The following is a 22,117-nucleotide window of genomic DNA, read 5'->3' as shown; positions in this document are numbered from 1 at the left end:
GAGAATGCAAAACAGGCTGAATTTAACATGCTATTTTTACATAAACAGTGTGTAAGAACTAATTGAACGCAACACCTTCCCACACACAAAAAAAATAATGCAATAGCATTGTCAAACAGACAGGAATAATTTGTAAATTCAGTTTAATCAGCAAACTGATCTGACTCGTGCACATCCTCTCACTCAGTGACTGGAGCAGAAAAGGGAGGGTAAGGTGGGATTGCCCTCTCAGTGGCAGCCTTATTTTAGATCAGTGGAAGCTGGTTTTGAAATTGCATCCTCATTTATACAAATACAAGGAGGAGGATTTAGTCCCTGCCTTTGTGTATAGACAACTATCAACTTATGCTTACATACAGTTGCTGAACAAGAGAGAGAGCAGGCATGAAGCAAATTAATATCCTTCATTCTACAACCAGTCTTAAACTTCACCCAACTAGAAGCCCAAGCAAGAAAGTTTATATGCAAAACAGCAGCTTTAAAAAAACCCCAACTAAAATCCTTAAATCTTTACATTTTAGTTTAAGTACAAACCAGTCACCTTTCAGTCAGTTTAGAAAACCCACAATTTTTTAAAGAAAACTGCTCAAAGCTTAAACAAGTCAAGTTTAAGAAATAGTGAGTTTATTAAAGAAGTCAAAGACAGCAGATGGATACTGTTTATTGGTTCTGTCCATCACATCTGAGTTACAGGTGTAAGAGTCACACAAATGACAGGTATAAACATGTAAACAATACAAAAATAAATGGAAAGGTAATTTTATATTTACTGAATCAAGTTGTGTAATAAATACAATAGGCAAAAAGCTTCAATCACACAATTCAGTTTAACTGAAGTTACAGTAGTGTTTGTAACAAGTTTTTAACTTAAAATTGCAAATATTAAAGCATTGAGAACTAGTATAAAAGTGAATTTTGGCACATTGTAAAGTGAGAAGTGTTACATTAGTATCTGGCTGTTGTGTACAAGTGAAGCAATTTCTCACTAGCTTTCTGAGGTACATTTTAAAACAATCTAAAATTAGATCAACAATGCGGTTTAAACAACTCACAGTTTACAATTCACTATACTAGTTACAATTTTTCCCTTTTAAGAATACCAAAGTATTCCAGAGCTTAAATCTGTGCAAATTCAGAAAAGTTTCAATTAAAAAATAATAATACCCCCCCACATCCCACACCCCGCAACTTATTAGGGAACTTTTACATGCAACTTAAATCCTCCCCACAATCAGTTCTGTTAATTGCAAAGTATAAAACTGGACTAAGACCAAATTGCACAGCTTAATATAAAATACTCCAAGATTGCAGCGCAGTTTAAGTTGCAAATGTTCCTCTCCTATGTTTATGACGTTTTTCTCCCTATAACTTCAGTAACTTCTGACCACACTCATTCTCGGTGAGGAAAACAAAAAAACACCACCACAAGCTGCTAACATGAAGGTCAGCAAAGCATGTAAACCCCTTGAGGACTCTCAGCACTTCTTCAGTATCACAAATGCCTGAACACAAAGTTACTGTTACCAATTTTCAAAATGCAGTGAGAGATAAAGGAACAGTGTAATGGCACTTTTTTTCTGTATCCAAACATTTGTGGTTTAGAAATGGTGCTTTTTTTCTTTCCTTTTTTTTTTTTTAGTTTTACAGTAGCTAAAAAAAAAAAATTCAAAACTAGATCCTTAGAAGTATCTCAATCCTCATCTCAAATTCAAAAGAATGAGGAAACCAGATTACCCCTACAGACAGGGTTTGATACAGTATAAACATCTCTGACTGGAGTACAAAAGTTACGCTCATCTAAAAAAAAGCGCTGCTGATTGTTAGAAGTAACTCTAAAATAATCAGCAACTGCTATTAAACTATCAGCAGCATCAGGCATTTACACATTTTAGTCCTCAAAGAGTTTTCTTTTAAACAGTTTAACCATTTGTGCTAATATTCTTCACTAGGTTAATTTTAAGTCCTTTCACCAAAACCGTTTTTCCTTAAAAAAGAGGGTGCAACACAACCCATGACATCCATTTATTTTATGCTTTGTGAATAAATGGTGTCATCTGCAAGGCACTACTATGTTTAAAGGATACCATTGTCACAGTTTCACTATTTCGGTATTTTTTCTGTTTTAAAGTCACAGTTAAAAACTAATAAAAAAACCTAAAAAAATTGAGGTAATCAATTCATTTCAATAACAAAATATATTAATTGAAATAGTACCAGTATGGTGAAAGGTCTTCATAATACACAGCTATTACCATATAACATGCAGTACAGTATATAAGTATACTAGGCCTTTGTTCTGAGCTCTTCTGCTTCAGTTTTTAAGGAACAGCTCAATTTGCACAGTAGCACGCCGATTCCAAATACTTATTTCCTTTTTGTTCACAGCGGATCTCACTTGTAATTACAACTCACTACGCCAACCCCAAATGAATTAGCCCCACCAACATTTATTTTTGAGAGCTGCACAAATTGGAGTTCTTAAAAAGAGTTCAGCAGAGCAAAAAAAGCTACAGTATCTTCAACTACTGTTCAATCAATTGCACTTATATCTACTCTGTTGTTGACTTCAGAACTGAGACAAAGCATTGACAACATGCCTGCTGTCCCAACCACTGGTACTTCTTCCGACATAACATAGTCATACCACTATTCTAAAAATATGGCTTTGCAGGTAATATAACTTGTACTGAAAAGGAGCACACTGGGTTTACACTAAGTTTATTGGCAAAGAACTAGAATTTGTGAAGAATTTGCTAATGCCCCTTTTTATTGCAGTGTTGAGACCAGAATTTTGTACTCTAATAATCCTGATCTGATAAATAGTTTCATGCAACCAACTGTACTTAGTTTGTAAACACCCGCTAGCCCCCCACATCCACCGCTAGCTACATTTACTCTACCAGGCACTACAGTATATTAAGACTAAAGTATAGCCATGCATAGATAAACTCACGAGCCTTATCATGATGCTCTATACCTGTAATACGGGTTACCCCAGAAAGCCTAAAAACACAAACTAATCGCTGGCTTTTACTGTACTTTAACCGGATACATGTAGTTTATAAAGTCTCGTGATGTGCAAAAAAAAAAATAATCTTCAATTCAGACAGCTTTTCAAATCTAGTAAGAAAGCTAGAAACGAAACCTTATCAACATCTATATCCCAATCTGCAGCACCTGGAATTCCGCCTTTGCACTGTAAAACCACCACAGCACAGGCACCGAGCCAGCTAGTAGCAACGTGTACTGAAGTCTACCTAAAAGAACTTTCAGTTTTTTGACAGGCTTATTGAAATTTCAGCCATTTCAACATTCCAAAGATAAAAAATATATTCCTTAAGTAAGGCATAAAACTGTATCTAGCCTTCAGTTTGATGGCAGGAGTTAAATCTCATTTTCCTGCCACAGAAAGAGTGTGTGGACATAAGTATTTTAAGTATATTTTAAGAAGTTATTCATTCCGTTTCTTGCTGTACTACGTACATCCGACTCAAAATGAGAAGTTGCAGTTATATTAAAAGACTGAGATGTTCCTAAGGCAATGGAATATGAAAATAAAAAATTCCTTCTGGACTGTTTAGTTCTTCTGGACTAAATTCTGAGCGCATAGCATGATACAATAATCTGCTTATTCAAATAAGCTTCAATAATTACCCTTAAGAAGCTGCTAGGATACCTTATAATCCTGCAGTCACTGATCTATGAAGTCTCTCTTAAAACTGCACTAAATTAAGTTAAAGGACAAGTTGCCAGAATTCCTATCATGATATCACTTAGTAACTGTAAAAGTTTTGTTGCAAGTACTTCACTAAACTGATACACCAGGAGTTAAATGTTACAGCACGCAAATTCTTCTGAAAGCTTTACAAACAATTTTATTTCAAGCATATTTTTTGATATTTTTTACCTTTGGAAATAAGTAATTTTCAGGAGAAGGATTTCTTTAGCTAAAGAATCTCTCTTTTCTTGCTTTGCTTAGTTTTTAGTACTGAAATAAGAATGCTTCAGTGATAATCTTCTAAGCAACAGTAAATTGCAGATTACCGCCATTCATGTCAGTATTTTCTAGAGCATCAGTAACACTGGAAAGAAAGCAAGATAGCGCCGCTTATCTCATTTTACCCTGAAATGTATAAAGATATTTTCGTTAGAAAAGTCAAAATTTCAGCTGCAGATTCAAACTGTGCAGAGGCTATGAGACATACTGTCCCCTCAAAAAAATGCAGATGCCTACATGTTCCCCCATTTCTCGCTTTGGGAACACCGTAACAGCTGTGGGATTAGGTAACCTTCCGAGTTTTTGAGGCGATCCCCCATTTCTCGCTTTGGGAACACCGTAACAGCTGTGGGATTAGGTAACCTTCCGAGTTTTTGAGGCGATCCCCCATTTCTCGCTTTGGGAACACCGTAACAGCTGTGGGATTAGGTAACCTTCCGACTTTTTGAGGCGATCCCCCATTTCTCGCTTTGGGAACACCGTAACACCTGTGGGATTAGGTAACCTTCCGAGTTTTTGAGGCGATCCCCCATTTCTCGCTTTGGGAACACCGTAACACCTGTGGGATTAGGTAACCTTCCGAGTTTTTGAGGCATTCCCCCATTTCTCGCTTTGGGCACACCGTAACAGCTGTGGGATTAGGTAACCTTCCGAGTTTTTGAGGCATTCCCCCATTTCTCGCTTTGGGAACACCTTAACAGCTGTGGGATTAGGTAACCTTCCGAGTTTTTTAAATGATCCCCCATTTCTCGCTTTAGGAACATCCCCCAATCCCACATACTGAAGTATACCACTGCTCATCAATGCCTTTGTGCAACAAGTTTCAAGGGACACCCAGAGATTAAAGCGGTTTGATTATCTGCACGACGGACCAATTCGACGATTACATTCTGACCTATTAGGAAACACAGTTTTGCTTCTTTTCTTATTTTAAATAAGTTTCCACTACTAGCCAGAGATTCCAGGTGATGCTTTTTTACAGTCTGGAATTAAGGTGAAGTGGAAGCAAACCTGACAGTACAAACAGCTAAGCAGTTACCATATTAAAATGCCAACCTTACAGGAATGATCTCTTAGTTTTAAAAGGAGTGCAGAAAACTGACATTTCACTTAATTTTCTAGTTAACCAGCAAGGACAAGAGCATTTTTGGTTACTGATAGTAGGTGGTTCAGAAATGCACAGAACACACGTGCTTATGTCTTCTGCTCGAAGAGATCATGATACTCTTGTTCTTCTAGTTCTCTGTTGTATTTCTCAATTTCCCTGTTGGCTTCTTCCAAGTAATCATTCATGAACTGGTCCATTACTGATTTCAAAACACTAAGGAAAAACGTGTGCAAACAGCATTCATTAGAAAACAACATACAGGTCTGAAGGGCGTGCCAGTTCAGGGACACATACCGAAAGCAGAATTTAAAATATTAGCTTCCAGGAGTGCCGCAGTCTGACCCAACCACAACTCCCCTGTGTTACTGGGAAACAAAGGAGTTGTGCAGTGGACATTTCCCAGCCAAGAGGAAGAATTTAACAGCAAAACTAGAGCAGGTTTGTAATGTTTACAGCTATTTTGGTTAAGTAGAAGTCTAAAACACTGTGCCCAAAAATCAAATCATTCAGAAGTGGTTAACCAGTGCCTGTATTTTTTAATGCCAAACACCAAGACGGTGGTGAAGACAAGATCCAGTGAATACTGAAGTCCAAATATACCAGTAAGCTATCTTCTGCCAGTATAACTCAAGTAGGAGCTTACCCTGCAGACATAAGTCTGCTGGTTTAAAACTCTGTAGTTGTCCCATAGGACAAAGAAAATAATCACTTGTTCTTATTCCAAAAGAGATTCACAGAACCCACTTGGATTTTTCTAAAGTTTGTTAAAGTGAAAAGTAAACTGCGAATACAAAACCAAATTTGAAATTGGTAATAAACCAAAGACAAAAGCAATAGAAAGTTATGAAAATGAGAACAGGAATACACCGGAACATTAGTATTACTCTGGCATTTCTTGCTGAAACCAAAAAATATTATCAGGTTTAAATTAAAAAATAAAGATAATTTCTGGAGAGAATTCCAGAGGACCCTACTTCAGCTGTAGTTTGTAAATTGACAAAGACAACCAGCAAGGACAGCACATTTACAAATCTGCATATGCTACAATTTGATAAGCAGATCACACTGCTTGCTAAGCTGTAGTAGTTGTAAAATAAGGTTTTACTTTGAGTTTAAAAAGTGGTTACAAAAAAATGCACCTCCACACCTAATTCTGAGTACCCTGTCCATACTACTGCACGGCATCCAGTAAGGTTCTTCTCACCTCAACTTACAAAATGAGAGCAATCATTTATCATCAGCTTCACTGCAACATACATGGCAGAAAAAAAGGACAGTGTAGTAAAACCTAAAGCAACGTTGAATGTTTTTACTTGAACATGTGTGTGCACATGTACCCACACAAAATTATATTCATTTGGAAGTTTTATCAGTCATGACCAGGTCATGATAAGCAATCTTACAGCACTATTTGGTTTGAAAAATATTTGTTGACGAGCTGTGGTCCATAAATGATGTTCTGCGTGAGCTCATGTACAGTTTTGGGATTGTTTTGTTGGTTCTGTTCTGCTTCTTAAGATGATACTTCTGAAAAAGTGTTTTAACAGTAAGCTTTAAGTGGCAAGTAGTGACGCACAGATTTAAGGAACAAAACTTTTCACTTCATATAACCACAAATTAAACTGGCTCTTCACCATATTGCCTGCTTCCACAGTCTACATGTCAGATTTGCATAGCCTGTTGCCTACCTGAAACCTTCACACACACACCCCGCCGCTTTAAAGGATACATGGATGGTAATCCATTTTGTCGCCAAAAAAATTCACAAATTGAGTCCCATTGTAAAAATAACCAGCTGGGAGTGGATCCAAGTGGCGTTTCACCTACATTAGGAAAGAAGATACTGTATGTTACACTTCTAAAATGCAGAACTGCTTAGAGACAGTCCCAAAAAACTTAAAACAGATAAAAGCGAAATTCCTCCTGCTGAGTTTAACAGCCAGGGAGGAAGGTATGGCTCCTGGCTATAAAGAAGCACTCAGAAAGAGAGTATGACAAATGACATCCATATGGACTAGGGGTGTTAGGTACAGCAACACCTATCATAGCCACGCCATACTCTTAGGAACCCAACTCCAGAGACAGCACTTACAACCTAAAGGTAGTTAATGAGGGCAGGATTAGGCATTTAGGATCCCAATTTGTAAGTGATAACCTGCACAGCACAGAACAGGGAGAAAAGACAGCGAAAGACCATTACAGTAACCAAAACCGTATGCTTCTCCAACACCTTACACCTCCTCCCCCTACTTCTCAGGGCTAACTTGAAGCCCTGAGATAACACCAAGCTTTAAATCTCAAATCCCTTCTGGACAGCCTCAGTTGTGTTTCAAGTGTATCATAAGGCAGTAACTGCCATGATGATTTGGTGCTCAGAGCACTTGCTATGGCAGGTATTGGAGATGCTCTATCATACAAAAAAGCATATTTAAGAAAACCAGCCAGAAGAAGGGCTTGCTGTTAATTGCTTCTACTTACATGAATGTTTTTTATTTCCTGAAGGGTCAGCATTCCTCTGGTTTTCAGGGCTTTCCTCTGAGGTTTCTGTATGAAGAATTAGACCTCAGTTATATACCTACTGAGTGACAGTGTAATACTACAGTTTAGTTACATTAAAAAAACAACAAACCAACCAAAAAACCCAACACAAACCACAAAACAGAAAAGTTTTTTCTTGAAAATGTGGCCAATGATAATGAAATCTATGATCTCATGCTATCATGCTCAAGCCCAGCACAGAAGTACTCCTTTTAGAAGTGTATCTTCTAAAAATTAATTTCTAGACAGAATTATTCAATTGAGGCATTCACAACTATGTTCTGAAAACAGAAGTAAAAATCACGTGATCTTACATAAAGCACTGTAGAAATGACAAATTCTAAAGGTATTTGAAATAATACAATTCAAATACAGCTTTACTGCAAAAATTTAAGAAAACTGGCACAGGAACAGAAAAGCAACCTAGTTTTAAGTCTGAAAAGTTTTATAATTCGTTGCTTTCAGGCAATGTGCAGTAATTGTCAGAAATATCTGAAACTCTAAATTAGTCATGACCAGTGGGACTGTACAAAGACTATTTGTAGTCTTGAACTGCTCAAAGAGGAAGCACTTCATACTTGAGATAGCATTTAAGTTCCAAGCTTTCATAACATTACAATAGTATCCATAGAGTGCTTTCTTACATGTCAAAAGCATTTGTCTCCATGTATTACCTATGTGATATGTACACATATCATGAGATATCATCACAGAAGTCACGTGAGCGTGAAATATCATCACAGAAAATGTATACTTCCCTGAAGTAACACAACCAGCTAGGAGAACAGAGGTGAGAACCTGAAGATCCTTTGAAACTTTCTTCCCGTCCTACACAATACTATGCAAATCCTAAGCCATAAAGAAGTAACCATGAAGTTTTTTTAACTAACAAACATTCCAAGGTGGGAATCGTGAAAGGGCACAGTTGAAACTTTCAGCTCAGGTTCCAACCAGAGTGCTAAAATATGTAATTTGTACAGCTGAACAGTTTCTGTCCAAGTGTCTTTCTCAATCAAGACTCAAGACCCACTTTTTAAGACCTTGATGTGCAGCCTGGCAAGAATAATACCCGCTGGTATTACTTGGTTATGTAGCAGTAAACCGTCCTGCTCCACACTCCTCTTCAGGCTGTGCCAGTCACTGCGTGATCTTAGTGAGACACCACAACTGCAAAATGTGCCTTCTAGGCTTCTTATGGATGTGCATATACCCTGTTCCCTCCTCCAACTTCAACTGCATAGGTATGTTAGCCACGCAGAAATACATGAAGTCTTACATGGCTGCACTCTTTATTAATTAATGACTTGACAAATTAATCAAGACAAAATGAAAAAACTAAACCCTCCATTTCAGTGGATTACTTCCAAGAAGGTTTAATTTAGTGAATCAAAACAAGTTCCCAGCTTTGCAGTGTTCAGGTACTTCAAGAAGATTTATTTCACACTACACTTTAGCTTTTGGCAATCATGTCTCAGCTAAATCATCCTGTGTTTATTCTGGACATAATCCATTTGCTTGAGCATTCAAGAGCAGATCAATCCATGCATAAACTGTAGCAGATATTAAAACAATACACAAATTACAATACACATTTGCAAACTGTTAGCCCTCTTTCTGAAATACATTTACACCCTGGAATGCTAATAACTTGGTAAAAAAGAAAGGAGATGGAAAGGAGATGGGGCGGTGGGGAGTTTAATGGATGCGCACAGATTCCACCTTTTGTTGTTAATGCCAAACAGATCACACTGAACAAAAGTAAACATGCCCACGAACCTGTTTTGCAGTTTCTCTGAGCCAGTCTTTTATATCCTCTTCCTTAAGAGAGCAGCCAATAAAAACAAGGAAGCACTCCTGTTGACTGCTGCAATCTCTGTTATCGCTTCTTGAATCAGGAGGAGTTGGCCCCTCCTGAACAGGCACAAGGCTTAGTGAATTAGATGATGTGTTGTGACAGACTTCAATCACTTTATCAGAATCTAAACAAGGAGAACATGAAGAAAGAAGTGTCCTGATAATTGCTAATCTAATTTAACATCAACACATTGGTGTAGAGAGAATACATTAAAAACATTTTAAATATATATACATGCAGTGCAATCACCAGACAATGCATAAGTAGTAATTTGCCATTACCTGAAAACTTAACTTTGCCCATGATGTGATAAATGTTTCCAGAAAAAGGACTTGGCTTGAGCAATGACTTAATCGCTGTTTGAAACAGAAGACAAATAGATTATCTCACTTATTTTTCTTCCTGGCGTAGCTTCTGGTCAGACCTATACCTCAGGTCTATAAACGACATCCTAGTGCTTCAGGGGAAAAAGCTGCAGCATCCCCCAGAGCCCCACTACGTAACATTTCTGTAGGTTCTCATTTATTTGCTATGGGGTAGGTGGGAAGTAACATGCTTGGCATAATGAACTCTTACAGTGTGTGTGGAAGTAAAAAGATGCTCCTTAACACTCTTTTGCCAAGGAAAGAGGGAAAGGCACGACTATATACCTAACCCTAGTAGCCTAACACAGAGTTAAGCCTATTTTCTAGTAACTACAAAGAATGATTTGGCATAAAAAGTAGAAGCTGATGGTCACTTATAAACTGTATTTCAACATTACTAAATAAAATCAAACATAAAATAAAAAGCAAACATATGAAGATAAGGGTCTCAGCCTCTAGAAACCAAAAATTAAATTAGATTTTCATCTGAAGAAAATCATGGGTCAGTTTTCCAGAGCAGACACTAAAGAAGATAATTTACTGTACATTAAGGAAGGAAAGCTGAATTTTCAATTAGAAGTTCACTTCAGCAGTAAATCCCTATGCTACATCAGTGCCTGCTTTCCCCTCCATTACTAAGTATTTCAAACTTGAGCTTAAATCAAGTCAGTCAAAGTTAATTTGTACCTTTACATTTGGTCACAAAACGTGTTTTTTCTAGAGGACGATTAAACCATACACATATCTGAACCATTGGAGGGAAGACAGACCCAGCTCCATATTTGCCTTCATACCTTAAAGACAAAAACACACACCTTCAACATACACAACACACACACACACTTGTGCTTTTCATCTAACAAACTTCTTTAAAGGAACATCTATTATTTCACCACAGATAAGCCTTGCACATAGGAAGAAAAATACTAAGCTTTCTTCTCTAAGACATCCATGAAAATGTATTATGTTGTTCAAAGTTCGCAGGACTCCTTTTGATGCTCTTCCTGCTGCTATTTTTTTCCCCTTACATTCATATATTCTTGCATACTATCATCAAATAGATTAACAGCTGTCCAAAAGTTTTAAATACTTTATGTTCCTTCTTGGCACCCCAACCTTCATGCCAGTTTACTTCAGGAGCCTTAATTGCATCCAATTTAGAGGAAGGAATAAGAATATATATGTATATACAGGACTGGCAAGGTAAAGTAAATAAATCGTGCTTCCAGCACTATAAATGTAACCAGAAAACAGCAGCCCAGAGTTATAATGGCTGACAGGTTTATATTTTCTGCCAAAAAGGTGCAGCACAGATAACTGCAACAAGATGTGTAAAGAACCCTGAACCATGAAAAACATCACTCAGTATTAAATGGAAAGCTTGGTAACATGTATTACTGTGCCCTTAGCCTCTGCCAAGACTGTCAATAAGATTGCTGTTTTTTATGAATAATTGTTCTGCTAATAGCTAGACTGACATAGCAAGTTCATTCCAGTAAGGCTGAATAGCTGTCAGAATGAAATTACTCTAGTTATTATTGACCTCACCCATCCCAATCCTTCCCAGCTTATTCCCAGAGGGTTCCTTTCTATTCTTCTGAAAAGCAACAGTAATCTTGCCATTGATTTAAATGGTGTCCAGAAAAGATCCGTTTCGCCATAAAAGGACAGCAATCATGTATCTACTAAGAATACTCATCAGCTCTCTTTTAAAAAAGATTTACAAAGCTATTGCCTGTTCCAAATGAGCAGTCTTAAAAAGAAAAAAAATAATTAAGTTAGTGAGACTTTTTAATCTTCAAGTTAATTAGAAAAACAGTTTTAATATTTCTCAATCTAGATACTTGCCAGCCAGGATACATTAAATATCGAGCTCTCATCATCTGAGGATCTGAAAAACTGCTTTCTGAGAGAATTAATTCGATATCCTCATTCCTATAAAGAGATAAAGATGAAGACTTTACTTTTATAAGTTCAATAAAACAGCCACTATCTGTGGCTATACACTACAGTATGCTACAGTAAAATGAAGAGTATTTTCCCCTTAGTATGACAGTAAAGTCAGTCATACTCTGTAAATAAAAACATACATTTCCTAATCCCTATACCTATAGGACCATAAATGTAAAGGGAAGATGCCTTTTGCATGACAGCCAACAAAGAAAAGTCTGCATCTCCTTTGTATAAGTTACCAGAGTAAAACAAGAGCATATAAGTTTCTAAGTGCATGTGTCCTATCTGCCAAAAGAGACAAATACTGTACAGTGACTAACGTTACCTAGTTACAACTCCATTTTCTGCCAAGATGAAGGAAACTGCAGGATTTGCTGCTCGGATAAGGCTCTGCAGCTGCACAAGGAGTGGATGCTTCTGCTCTGTAGCATGACTTGTGAAAACCACGTTACTCACTAGTCCTGTGTAAGGAAATCAGAGGATAGTTTACAGAAGTCAGGTATGCAACAGTGACTAATGAAGGATTAAGTGATAGAATAGCCATTCTTTTATTCTCCTTCCATCTCACTTTAAAAGAGAAAAAAAAAATCAAAAAAGCAAGGGACTTTTCATTTAATAGAAGCAATTCAGATTCAATTAATTAATTAAAAGAATAAATTCATACAAGAAACAATTTGAGAAGGAATAGTTTAATAAAAAACACTAATGCTTAAACCCTCTTGGAAAATTCAATGTGTAGAAAGACAGGCTAAACAGCTAAAAAAAATATCAGTATTGCAGACTGACAGTTGCCACTTCCACAAACAAGAGAATGGTTTGGGTTTTGGGGGGGGGGGGGGGGGGTGGGTTGGTCTGTTTTTAAAGAAAGACCCCAAAATGTTATTCAAACAGCAGGTGTGAACCCATAAGGCATCAAAAAATGTAAGAGAAAAACAATGGGGTAACTATTTGTCCTGAACCCAATTCCCAAAGAGACTCAGCTGTGTCACCAGAAAAGCAATTCCTTTTTCAGGCTTAACAGTACCCCTTCACCTTGCACCTAGTGCCACCAATTTCACTGAATAAATGGTTACTCTTCTTAAGCAAAATCTTTCTAAAATTCAAAGATGGCAACACGGTCTTCACATCATACCTGCTGTCTTGCCAGGTATAAGACAAGTTTCATGTTAAATGAGAACCAACTGCTGCTACTGCAGATGCCTCTGAAGGCCATCAGAAATAACACACAGATGATCACAGCCATCAAGGGCTGGGCACTGGAAGGGATCTCATTAAGGAAAAAACATGAGATGACATATCACGCTTATCTGACTAATTTCAGTGTCATAGGATCTCTGCTTTCCAATTACACCACGGCAGTGTTACATCAGAATGATTTCCAGCCCAGTTCCTGAACGAGAGTGAAGGGCAAACCCTTCGGGATTTCCTAGGATGTCAGTATTGCCCAGAATGTGTAAGGAATGCTATTTCTTTACTCAAGGTGTGCAGCTCATTTCATATACTTCCCTGAAACTACCAGTAGAGTTTATTGTTCTGTATTACGTTTTCAAATATCCAGGAACAACTGAACTGGGATGCATTTCCCCTCTCCCCAACTCACCACTATTTAACGCAGAATATGTAATGAAGCTCACACCATGAGCTGCTGCCTACAGTTATTCCTGATCTTTACAGAAATCATTAAAGTACACTAATCCTTGCAGAGGCTTCTTTACACAGGAATTCCTATATCAAATATTTCTGGGGTACTTACATTATACCATATGCTCCCAGTCACCGTTACTTGCATCACTGACCCTTTCAAGCTAGAATTTTAATAGCAGCCCAAGCAAATATCCATCATTAGTATTTCTCTTTTTTTAATCTCCCACAGACATTTCCACTCCAATTTCAGAAACATCTAAGTTTCCCCCAATACACAGTTGCTCGGGCAGGGGAGGGGGAACAGCAAGCACACTTAGACATTTAAGTCACACGCATGCTTGAAGTTATTATGTAGATCATGCAATTAAGATGAAAAGCACGAATAAGCTAATCAACAACCACCACGCTGTGGGTGTGCTACGCACGGTGTTGGGTGTTTTTTTCTTAATATCCTCAAACTTGATACTGATTTAAAATTCAAGTTTGATTAAAAACATAGTTATACTTCCTGTGAAGTTGGCACAGAACAATAAAAAGGCTGTATAACATAAATGCTACAAAGCATATATTACAGTTAGAAGCACTATGCCTTGGAGAGCATAGGTAATTGTCAAGGACAAAGCTGGCAAAGCTTAAAGTTAAGAAAAAGATTCAACAAATAAAATAGCCAACAAATCAGAAACTTATGCATCTTGTCTCATGCTCATCACCCATACTCTTTTCTCCATCCATCTCTGCTTTTGCGCTTGTTTAAGAAGAATAGCTTTCGGGCACTAGCTGTCATTCCTGCTTGTAAACTCCCACACAGCCTTTGAAGTAACAGAAGACTGCTCAGAGCCTGGGGAACCTGCAAGCTTTGGCTCCACACACACCTATGCATAAGTCTTTAGGTGCCATTACTGCACAAAAATTGGCCCTGTGTTAGCAGGCAACAGTCCATGATATTGAATTGACCAGCAGTTAGTGTAATTCAGAAGAAAAATAGCTTTCGGAGAACTGGAAGATGCCTACATAGCTTTAGTAACAAATAATTTTGACCTTTTCTATTTAAATTCTCACTGCCACCTCTGTTTCTACTGCATTTTGAAGAGCACCCAGTTTTAATTCCTTATTTATACGCTCATTAAAGAAAAAAAATCTTTGCAGCATAGGCAATAGCATGTTCAATAGAAGCAGTAAAAAAAACAGGAGAGAGATATTAAAAATACATATGCTTCACAAAAATGTGTCCTCTTTGCTCCCATACGTACAATGGACTTATCTAACAATGGCAATGTCAGTCTGTAAAACAACTTCATATACAACAGAAGAGACGCCAATGTGTCCTTAGACTAGTAAAGGTGGCATCTTACAGCTTCTGAGCAAGAATGGAGGGAAAAAGAAAAAAAAAAAAAAGGGAAAAAAAGCAGCATATTTGGAAGGAGTGAGACAAAAGGAAATTACAGCATACAGATGGTGGCAAGATTTTTTCACGAAGCTTAAACAAGTATGCAAGGAAGAAACAAAGCAAAACTGCTAATGTTTGTGACTCTGCTCAAGGCTTTATCAGTTCTTCCTGATCCTCATCTGTTTCTGTTAGTCTTGGGGCTTTCAAAAAAAAAAAAACCAAAAAAACCCCCACAAACCCATGTAACTCATGAAAAATGATGTCATGCTGATAACTCTTCATTACAGGGAAAGCCACACAATAGAAGAAACCTGGAAAGCAGCAGCAAAAGGCTAACCCTACTCACTCCCAAAATTTGCAGTTATGTGGACAAGGTAAGTATCCAGAAGTCTAATTAATTCCTACTTGCCTATACCCCTAGTTGTCTTTCCTTCTACCCGCACTGCAAGTTTCTCTTTTCAGATTTCTACAACACCCAGTACAATAGCACCTTGGCCCACTGATGCTACAGTAACACAAACAATACCAGGGTGCATGACACACGCAGACACAAAATTAGGACAAGTATCTCCCAAAGTGAATGTCTCATTAGATATTGCTATTGTTGCACCAGAAGTGAATTCTCAATCATGCAGAAGTAAATTTTCTCCTATACGTGCGATACAATCCTGCATTTGTCTGCGAAGTTTAAGAGTGCACCACATCTCAGTTCAAAGCCTACTTTTCCTTCTACAACTTTTGACACAAAAACTTCCCCTATTCATGTGAAACAATTTGTTTTACACCAATAGACCTCTAGGCTATCTCATGTCACATTTTATATCTGAAAACTAGATGACAAAAAACTTGCAACATGCAGAAATAATTCACTGCCAAAAGAACATTCTTCTAACCTCCAGGATTTTTCCCTCAGTGTTTGGACCATAGGAAAATAAGCTATAATTGTCTTAAGGATTTTCTAGTTCCTCCTCAAACAATGACAAATTCTCACCCAATCAGGTCTGTACAAATGCACTTCAAAAACAAGATAGCTTTGAGTAATTTTTTTTATTCTCAAAACGTCACAAAACAAAAAAGGCATGCTCGCCCTCTTAACTTCTCAGTATTTACTGATATATTGTTACATTCTTAAACTCAGCATTCTACTGCTTTCTTCAATTTCACCCATATTTATCTATTCATCAGTTCCCCAATTTGTAGCGCCAACATTTTTCTCCCAATAAGAATAAGATACTCATCTAGATAATAGCACCTACATCATCTCCAGCTTTTTCACAACTTAATTATTTTGGGTTCTTTTGCATTTCATTATTCTCTGCTCCCTTCACACACAAGTAAGACATGTAAGATATGACAGAATTCTGGCAGCAAAACAAGCACCTGCAGAGTCTAAATGGCCAGAAGAAGAGTGCTGCATCCTATTCTGACAACTGCATTTAAATATGAACGCTAACCATTACAGTCCTACAGTTCGCTTGGGAAGACGTGAGCCTAAGATCAGAAAGTCATGCTGCAGTAACTGCAGTCCAACAGTGACTTTAAAAAAAAAAACAACAAAAAAACCCTCAACTGTCATTGGCCTATCCAGTTTCAGGCTGAGCTTATAGTCTGCCTAAAAGATTGCCTGACTGGAGAGATCTGTTTTCATATATACACACACACACACACGTACTGGTCTTAATGCTGTGAATCCGCTACACAGCTGTTAAAAACACCTGTAGATATGCTAAGGTCAAACTTGCTTCTGCCCTTGAAACTAAACAACTTATTTGATGATAGGTCAGAAAAGATGATACCGTACTTATGCCAGCACCTGCTCCAAGTTCCAAGCCTGACAAGAAAGACAATGCAATGATTTATTTCAGAGTCAGGATATAAAACTAAGTACACAGATAAGAAACAGTTCTACTGCAAGTGAGGGTTTTTTTTGTCTGCTGCAATGTCAAATGAACCCTGCAAGGATCCTCCACACTGCACTGAGAAGAGGATATGGGGAACAAGGGAACCAGTTCATTTTTCCCCTCTCTAAAACAGCAAAAATGAAAGGAGAGGTCCATTTCCTCATGCCTCCCCAGAAGAGGATGGAACTCCAATCCAATCCGTTTTGCTTCTAAATCAATGACAAGGCACGAGTTACAGCAGTTCAAGACAAGCATTTTAACTCATGGTCTTAGGAAACCCATCCTCCAGATGAGGACAACCAGAACGCATCACGCTCCAGATTCTTACCTCTTCTCCAGGTGCCTATGGTGGTTAATAGTGTAGGCAGCGATCGTCTGTTCTGTACAGATGGTTCTTACCTCCAAGACTTTTTCATGCTCCTTTGACTACATACATTTACAATGTATTTATTTGGCCATATGGCTCAGCTCAAAGTCAAGGAAAGTGACACATACCTTGCGAACACTGGTCCAAGAACTTGGGAAAAAGAAGCCTAAAAAATCAAAAGTTTGTATATCAAGAATGGGTATTATTAAAGCAAAGCATTTACATTCATTTGGACACTTACAGCTGGAGTCTTACTATCCAAAACATTTTCACATTTCCTTTCCTCAATTCATATAACTGGGACATCCCCACAGGTTCTGTCTTTTAAGAGTTATTCCCCCAAAAATAGTTTTGTAGACAGTTTTAATTCTTTAATGAATTTGAGAGCTAATTAGCACCATGCAATCTATTCTGTATTGTAAGAAATCAGAAAGGTATCAACATTATTTTAATCCCTATTTAAACACTAGGAATTATAAGCTTGCCCTAAAGAATTGTGCCTTTCAAACAGTGTGGGAACTCTTCATGGAAAGGCTGTATGTACATAATGCGTTCCATACATATTGTACCAACTTCTGGTACTGCGTCACATAAGCAGCAACTATTTTTATGAGCTTTATCATGCACAGAAGCACTCCAGAGATAGTACTTCATCTGTTCCCCTTCAACTACCTCTCCCCTGCCCTTGCTTGCTATTCAACATGGGCAAGAGCTTCATCCTAGGCTCATGAAAAAGCAAGATTTCTACAGTAATGAACTTTGAGACAGGAAAGGGTTGTGATTCTCTTGACTGCAAAAGTTTCAAGTCAGACAAAAAAAAAAAAAAAAAAAAAATCACTCTTCTTGGTTCTCACAGTGAAATCTGCCAAAGCTTCCCAACTGAAAGATTTGTCATTGGCAATATGTGGCTGCTTGGTAAGTTCTTATCAGAAGAAACTTCAAAGTGAGACACAAACAGGCTACAGCATAAGCTAAAGCCTCTTCCTTCAATTGCTACTGCACTTCAGGTGACAAACAAGGTTAGTCAAAGGATTGCAGGCCACCACCACTATAAATACTGCTCAGTACCATGACCAGTAACACAGTAAGTTTAAAAAACACCAAACAATCAGAAATGGAACTTGCCTTCCCCATAATTATGGAAAGAACAAGTTTAAAAGAGCACTCCAGCATCAATTTACCAATATTTTATGTAGTCTTTGTTATTTATTCACAATCTATGTCACAGAGAAAAAGAAGCATAAAAAGAATGTCTATTTATTGACTAGTGCAAAGCTCAAGAAGCATATTGGTTAGTGTTTTAAAAACAGCTAGGAAGTTTAAGGAGTGCACTTTTATAAAATGATTGGACAGTTCACCTCTAAGCTGTGATGCACAGGGTTTTATCACAAATAGAAGCAATGCTAAGGAAAGTTCACAAAAGTTAAAGCAGTTAATCAGCTGCAAGCTATAATTGCAAAATGTAAGTATTTCATTTTACAGATAGGTCTATGGGATTAGCTTCACGTTTGTTGGAATGCAGAGCACACACACACACTATGAAACAGTGACCAAACCACACTATTTAAAAATGTCAATGACTTGGCTTTGCTACCATTTCCTCCCCACCCTGCATCTGCAGTAACCCAGGATATCAGATTTCAATACTTGCAACGCTTTTGCTTCCGTGCTTTGTCATTCTCTTCCACTAAATTTGGAACTGCTTCCCATAAGATCCATGTTTTAAGTCTTTAAGTCTTCATTTAATGTCCAAAAGTAGTGACACTATCAATAATCCAAACCGAGATACACATCTCTGTTTTCAGTCATACTTACAAAAAGATGGTAAAAAAAAAAAAATGATTTAAAAAACACACGAGAGGACAGTTGACTGTCCAGATTTTACAAAGTCCTTCACCAGAGTATACATATTTAAGTAGTATGCTATTGACAATCTTTATTAATTCTTCCACAAGCTAAACTTTTATTAGTATATATAACTGGTGGAAACCAAGTGTCATCCTTATAAACCAAACAGCACTTCAAAGTTCATTCGAGATGGTTTACCTGGCAGTTTTATGAGATTTAAGGCAGTTTAATGGCATTTAACTATCATATATCTCTAATTATTATAAAAGCGATCTCATAAACTTACATATCTGTTTTCAAACTAGTAAAAATATTTTAAGTTATACCTGTGTTCCATATAGCAACTCAGTGGCTCTACGCAAGTATTAACTGCTCCAATGATGAAAGAAGACTTCACATCTGGGTCTGGATGAGTTTGCAGAGCCTGTACGACATCAATAACATCAGTATACCTGTAAAAAAACAAAATGAAATACGGTTTTAGAGAAACAGAATGACACGTTTCAACATCTAGTAAGAAATCAATTGCTTGCAGGAAGGTTAGGTTTCTAATAAAGCCTACCAAAATTTTTATAAAGCAGCTCAAAACTCAGCAAATCCAGACAAACTAAGGTGACTGCAAGTAATATTACAAATGAATTATTGACATCTACAGAGAAAAGCAGTATAAACTTTGCACTTAACAACTGTAAAGTCCAGCTTTCAGAAAGCACAAAAAGCTCAGTGTAATAGAAGCATGATAAGCCTACTGCCAAGCATGCTAAGGACTAAGTATGATTCAAGTAAAAAAAGAAACTAAAGAGCAACGTCTCTCACTTATCAGCACTCTCTAAATGAAGTGCGCTTCTATATTTAATGTGTCCTTTTTTTATCACTACTCCAGCCACTACTGTGTTCTACTTCTGTATGATAACAAAGTTTAGGTGAACCTGAGCTTTTTCCAGGTGTTTATTTCTCAGCCAGTTACTGAATACGTGTCTTTCCTTCTACCCGCACTGCAAGTTTCTCTTTTCAGATTTCTACAACACCCAGTACAATAGCACCTTGGCCCACTGATGCTACAGTAACACAAACAATACCAGGGTGCATGACACACGCACACACAAAATTAGGACAAGTATCTCCCAAAGTGAATGTCTCATTAGATATTGCTATTGTTGCACCAGAAGTGAATTCTCAATCATGCAGAAGTAAATTTTCTCCTATACGTGCGATACAATCCTGCATTTGTCTGCGAAGTTTAAGAGTGCACCACATCTCAGTTCAAAGCCTACTTTTCCTTCTACAACTTTTGACACAAAAACTTCCCCTATTCATGTGAAACAGGACCTGTTCCATGATATTCCCAGGCACAGAGGTGAGGCTGACAGGTTGGTAGCTCCCAGGATCCTCTCTTCTACCCTTTTAAAAAAAGGGTGCAATGCTTGCCTTTTTCCAGGCACCAGGGACTTGAACTGACTGCCATGACTTCTCAAGTATCACGGAGAGTGACTTGGCAACTACATCAGCCAATTCCCTCAGGACTCTGGGATGCATCTCATCAGCTCCCGTAGCCTTATGTATGGTTCAGGTTCCTCAGGTGGTCATGAACCTGGATCTTCTTTTACAGTGGGAAGGACTTTGCTCCCACAATCCCTGTCTTGCGGTCCATCCACTTGAGAGGTGTGGGAAGAGAGATTGCCAGTAAAAGACTGAGGCAAAAAACAGTTGAGTACCTCAGCCTTCTCCTCACCTGTTGTTACCAGTTTGCCAGTCTTGCTCATCAGGGGGGGTACACTTTCTTTGACCTTCCTTTCTGGCTGACATACCTATAGAATCCCTTCTTATTACTGTTAGCATTCCTTGCCAGGGACATACATCCGTCCCTTGGCCTTCCTGACCCCATCCCTACACAACTGGGCAGCATCCTTATACTCTTCCCAGAGCACCTGTCCCTGCTTCCACTCCCTGTGCATTTCCTTCTTGCTCTTTAGTTTGACCAGCAGGTCTCAACTCAGCCATGGTTGTCTCTTACCTTCCTTGGCCGATTTCTTACACCTGAGGATCAAGAGCCCTTGCACTTTATGGAAAGTGTCCTTAAAGATCTGCCACCTCTGTTGCGCTCCCTTGTCCCCCAGCGCAGTTTCCCAGGAGGTCCTATCAACTAATCCCCCAAAGAGCTGGAAGGTTTTTTTCCTAAAACTCAGGGTCCTGACTTTACTCTTTGCCTGACCCATATCCCTCAGGACTGCAAAGTCCACCAGCGCATGACCACTGCAGCCCAGGCTGCCTCCAATCTTGACATCACCAATTAGCTCATTTGCATTGGTGACCATCAGGTGCAGTATCACATCTCCTCTGGTAGGGCTATCTATTCCTTGGCTTAAGAAGTTATCCTCAGTGCATTCCAGGAGCTGCCTGGATTGCCTACAGCTTGTCTTGCTACTTTTCCAGCAGATGCTGGGGTGGTTGAAATCCCCTGAGCAGGACAAGAGCCTGCAAGCTCTTTATGGACCCGCTCACCCTGAAGTACAGGGACTCAGTACATACCCTATGAGAAGTGATGTGCAAAACTGCATAAAATATTTGGATAGCAAGTTGCATGCAATATTGCCTCTCTCTCTCTCTCCCCTTATCTTTTATCAACTGGACCTTTGGAAGTTTGTGTCACGATTTTTGTACCTAATACTGCCAGAGGATCAAAGCAAGGACTAACAGAAATGCAAAGAAAAAGCAAGCATCTAAGCACACAAAGATGCACAATACTTCCAAAAAAAGGCAAAGATTCATTCTTATGCTTACTGTAGCCCACTGTTTAAAAAAAATATTAAAAAATATCAGTAAAAGTCACAGCTTAGGCTTTTAAGTTTTTATTTAGAGGAAAAAGTATTTCAGACTGAATGGAACATTTTATTCTGAAAACTAAGTATTTATTAAAGATTCTCTAGAACTCACTGAGCTTTCAAAAGTTTAAAGGTACTGTAGGCACTTGGAATATAATTACAGTCTTTATGTCACACCATATCAAACTTCCTAAAATTAATTTGTATTCTGAAGCAACTCAAATTAATGTTTACCAAAACGCAGTCATCTAATGCCTTAAAGACAATAGATCTTCCTCTGAAAGAAACAGGGATTGTTTTATCAAAACAATTTCAATATTTTAGCAAACTTT

At 38.0% G+C, this 22,117-nt stretch overlaps 1 protein-coding gene across 3 annotated transcripts in view; it reads right to left on the bottom strand.

Moving 5' to 3' along the window:
• Positions 1–602: 602 nt before the first annotated feature.
• DNAAF9 (dynein axonemal assembly factor 9) overlaps positions 603–22,117 on the bottom strand; it is a 79,173-nt gene continuing 57,658 nt past the window's right edge. For all 3 annotated transcript variants that reach the window (XM_055794156.1, XM_027777172.2, XM_027777173.2), the window contains 10 exons: positions 19,290–19,415; positions 17,244–17,281; positions 12,142–12,277; positions 11,712–11,798; positions 10,551–10,657; positions 9,780–9,854; positions 9,420–9,622; positions 7,584–7,649; positions 6,835–6,928; positions 603–5,304 (listed from right to left, as the gene is read on the bottom strand). In XM_055794156.1, coding sequence (XP_055650131.1) covers positions 5,192–5,304; positions 6,835–6,928; positions 7,584–7,649; positions 9,420–9,622; positions 9,780–9,854; positions 10,551–10,657; positions 11,712–11,798; positions 12,142–12,277; positions 17,244–17,281; positions 19,290–19,415 — 1,045 coding nt within the window. In that variant the 3' untranslated portion in view covers positions 603–5,191. The remainder of the gene's footprint in view (positions 5,305–6,834; positions 6,929–7,583; positions 7,650–9,419; positions 9,623–9,779; positions 9,855–10,550; positions 10,658–11,711; positions 11,799–12,141; positions 12,278–17,243; positions 17,282–19,289; positions 19,416–22,117) is intronic.

This window comes from Falco peregrinus, chromosome 2 (genome assembly GCF_023634155.1).
Source record: "Falco peregrinus isolate bFalPer1 chromosome 2, bFalPer1.pri, whole genome shotgun sequence".
In the NCBI taxonomy this organism is placed as follows: domain Eukaryota; kingdom Metazoa; phylum Chordata; class Aves; order Falconiformes; family Falconidae; genus Falco; species Falco peregrinus.
The sequence above is the reverse complement of the archived record's forward strand: the minus strand, read 5'-3'. Positions and strand labels throughout refer to the sequence as shown.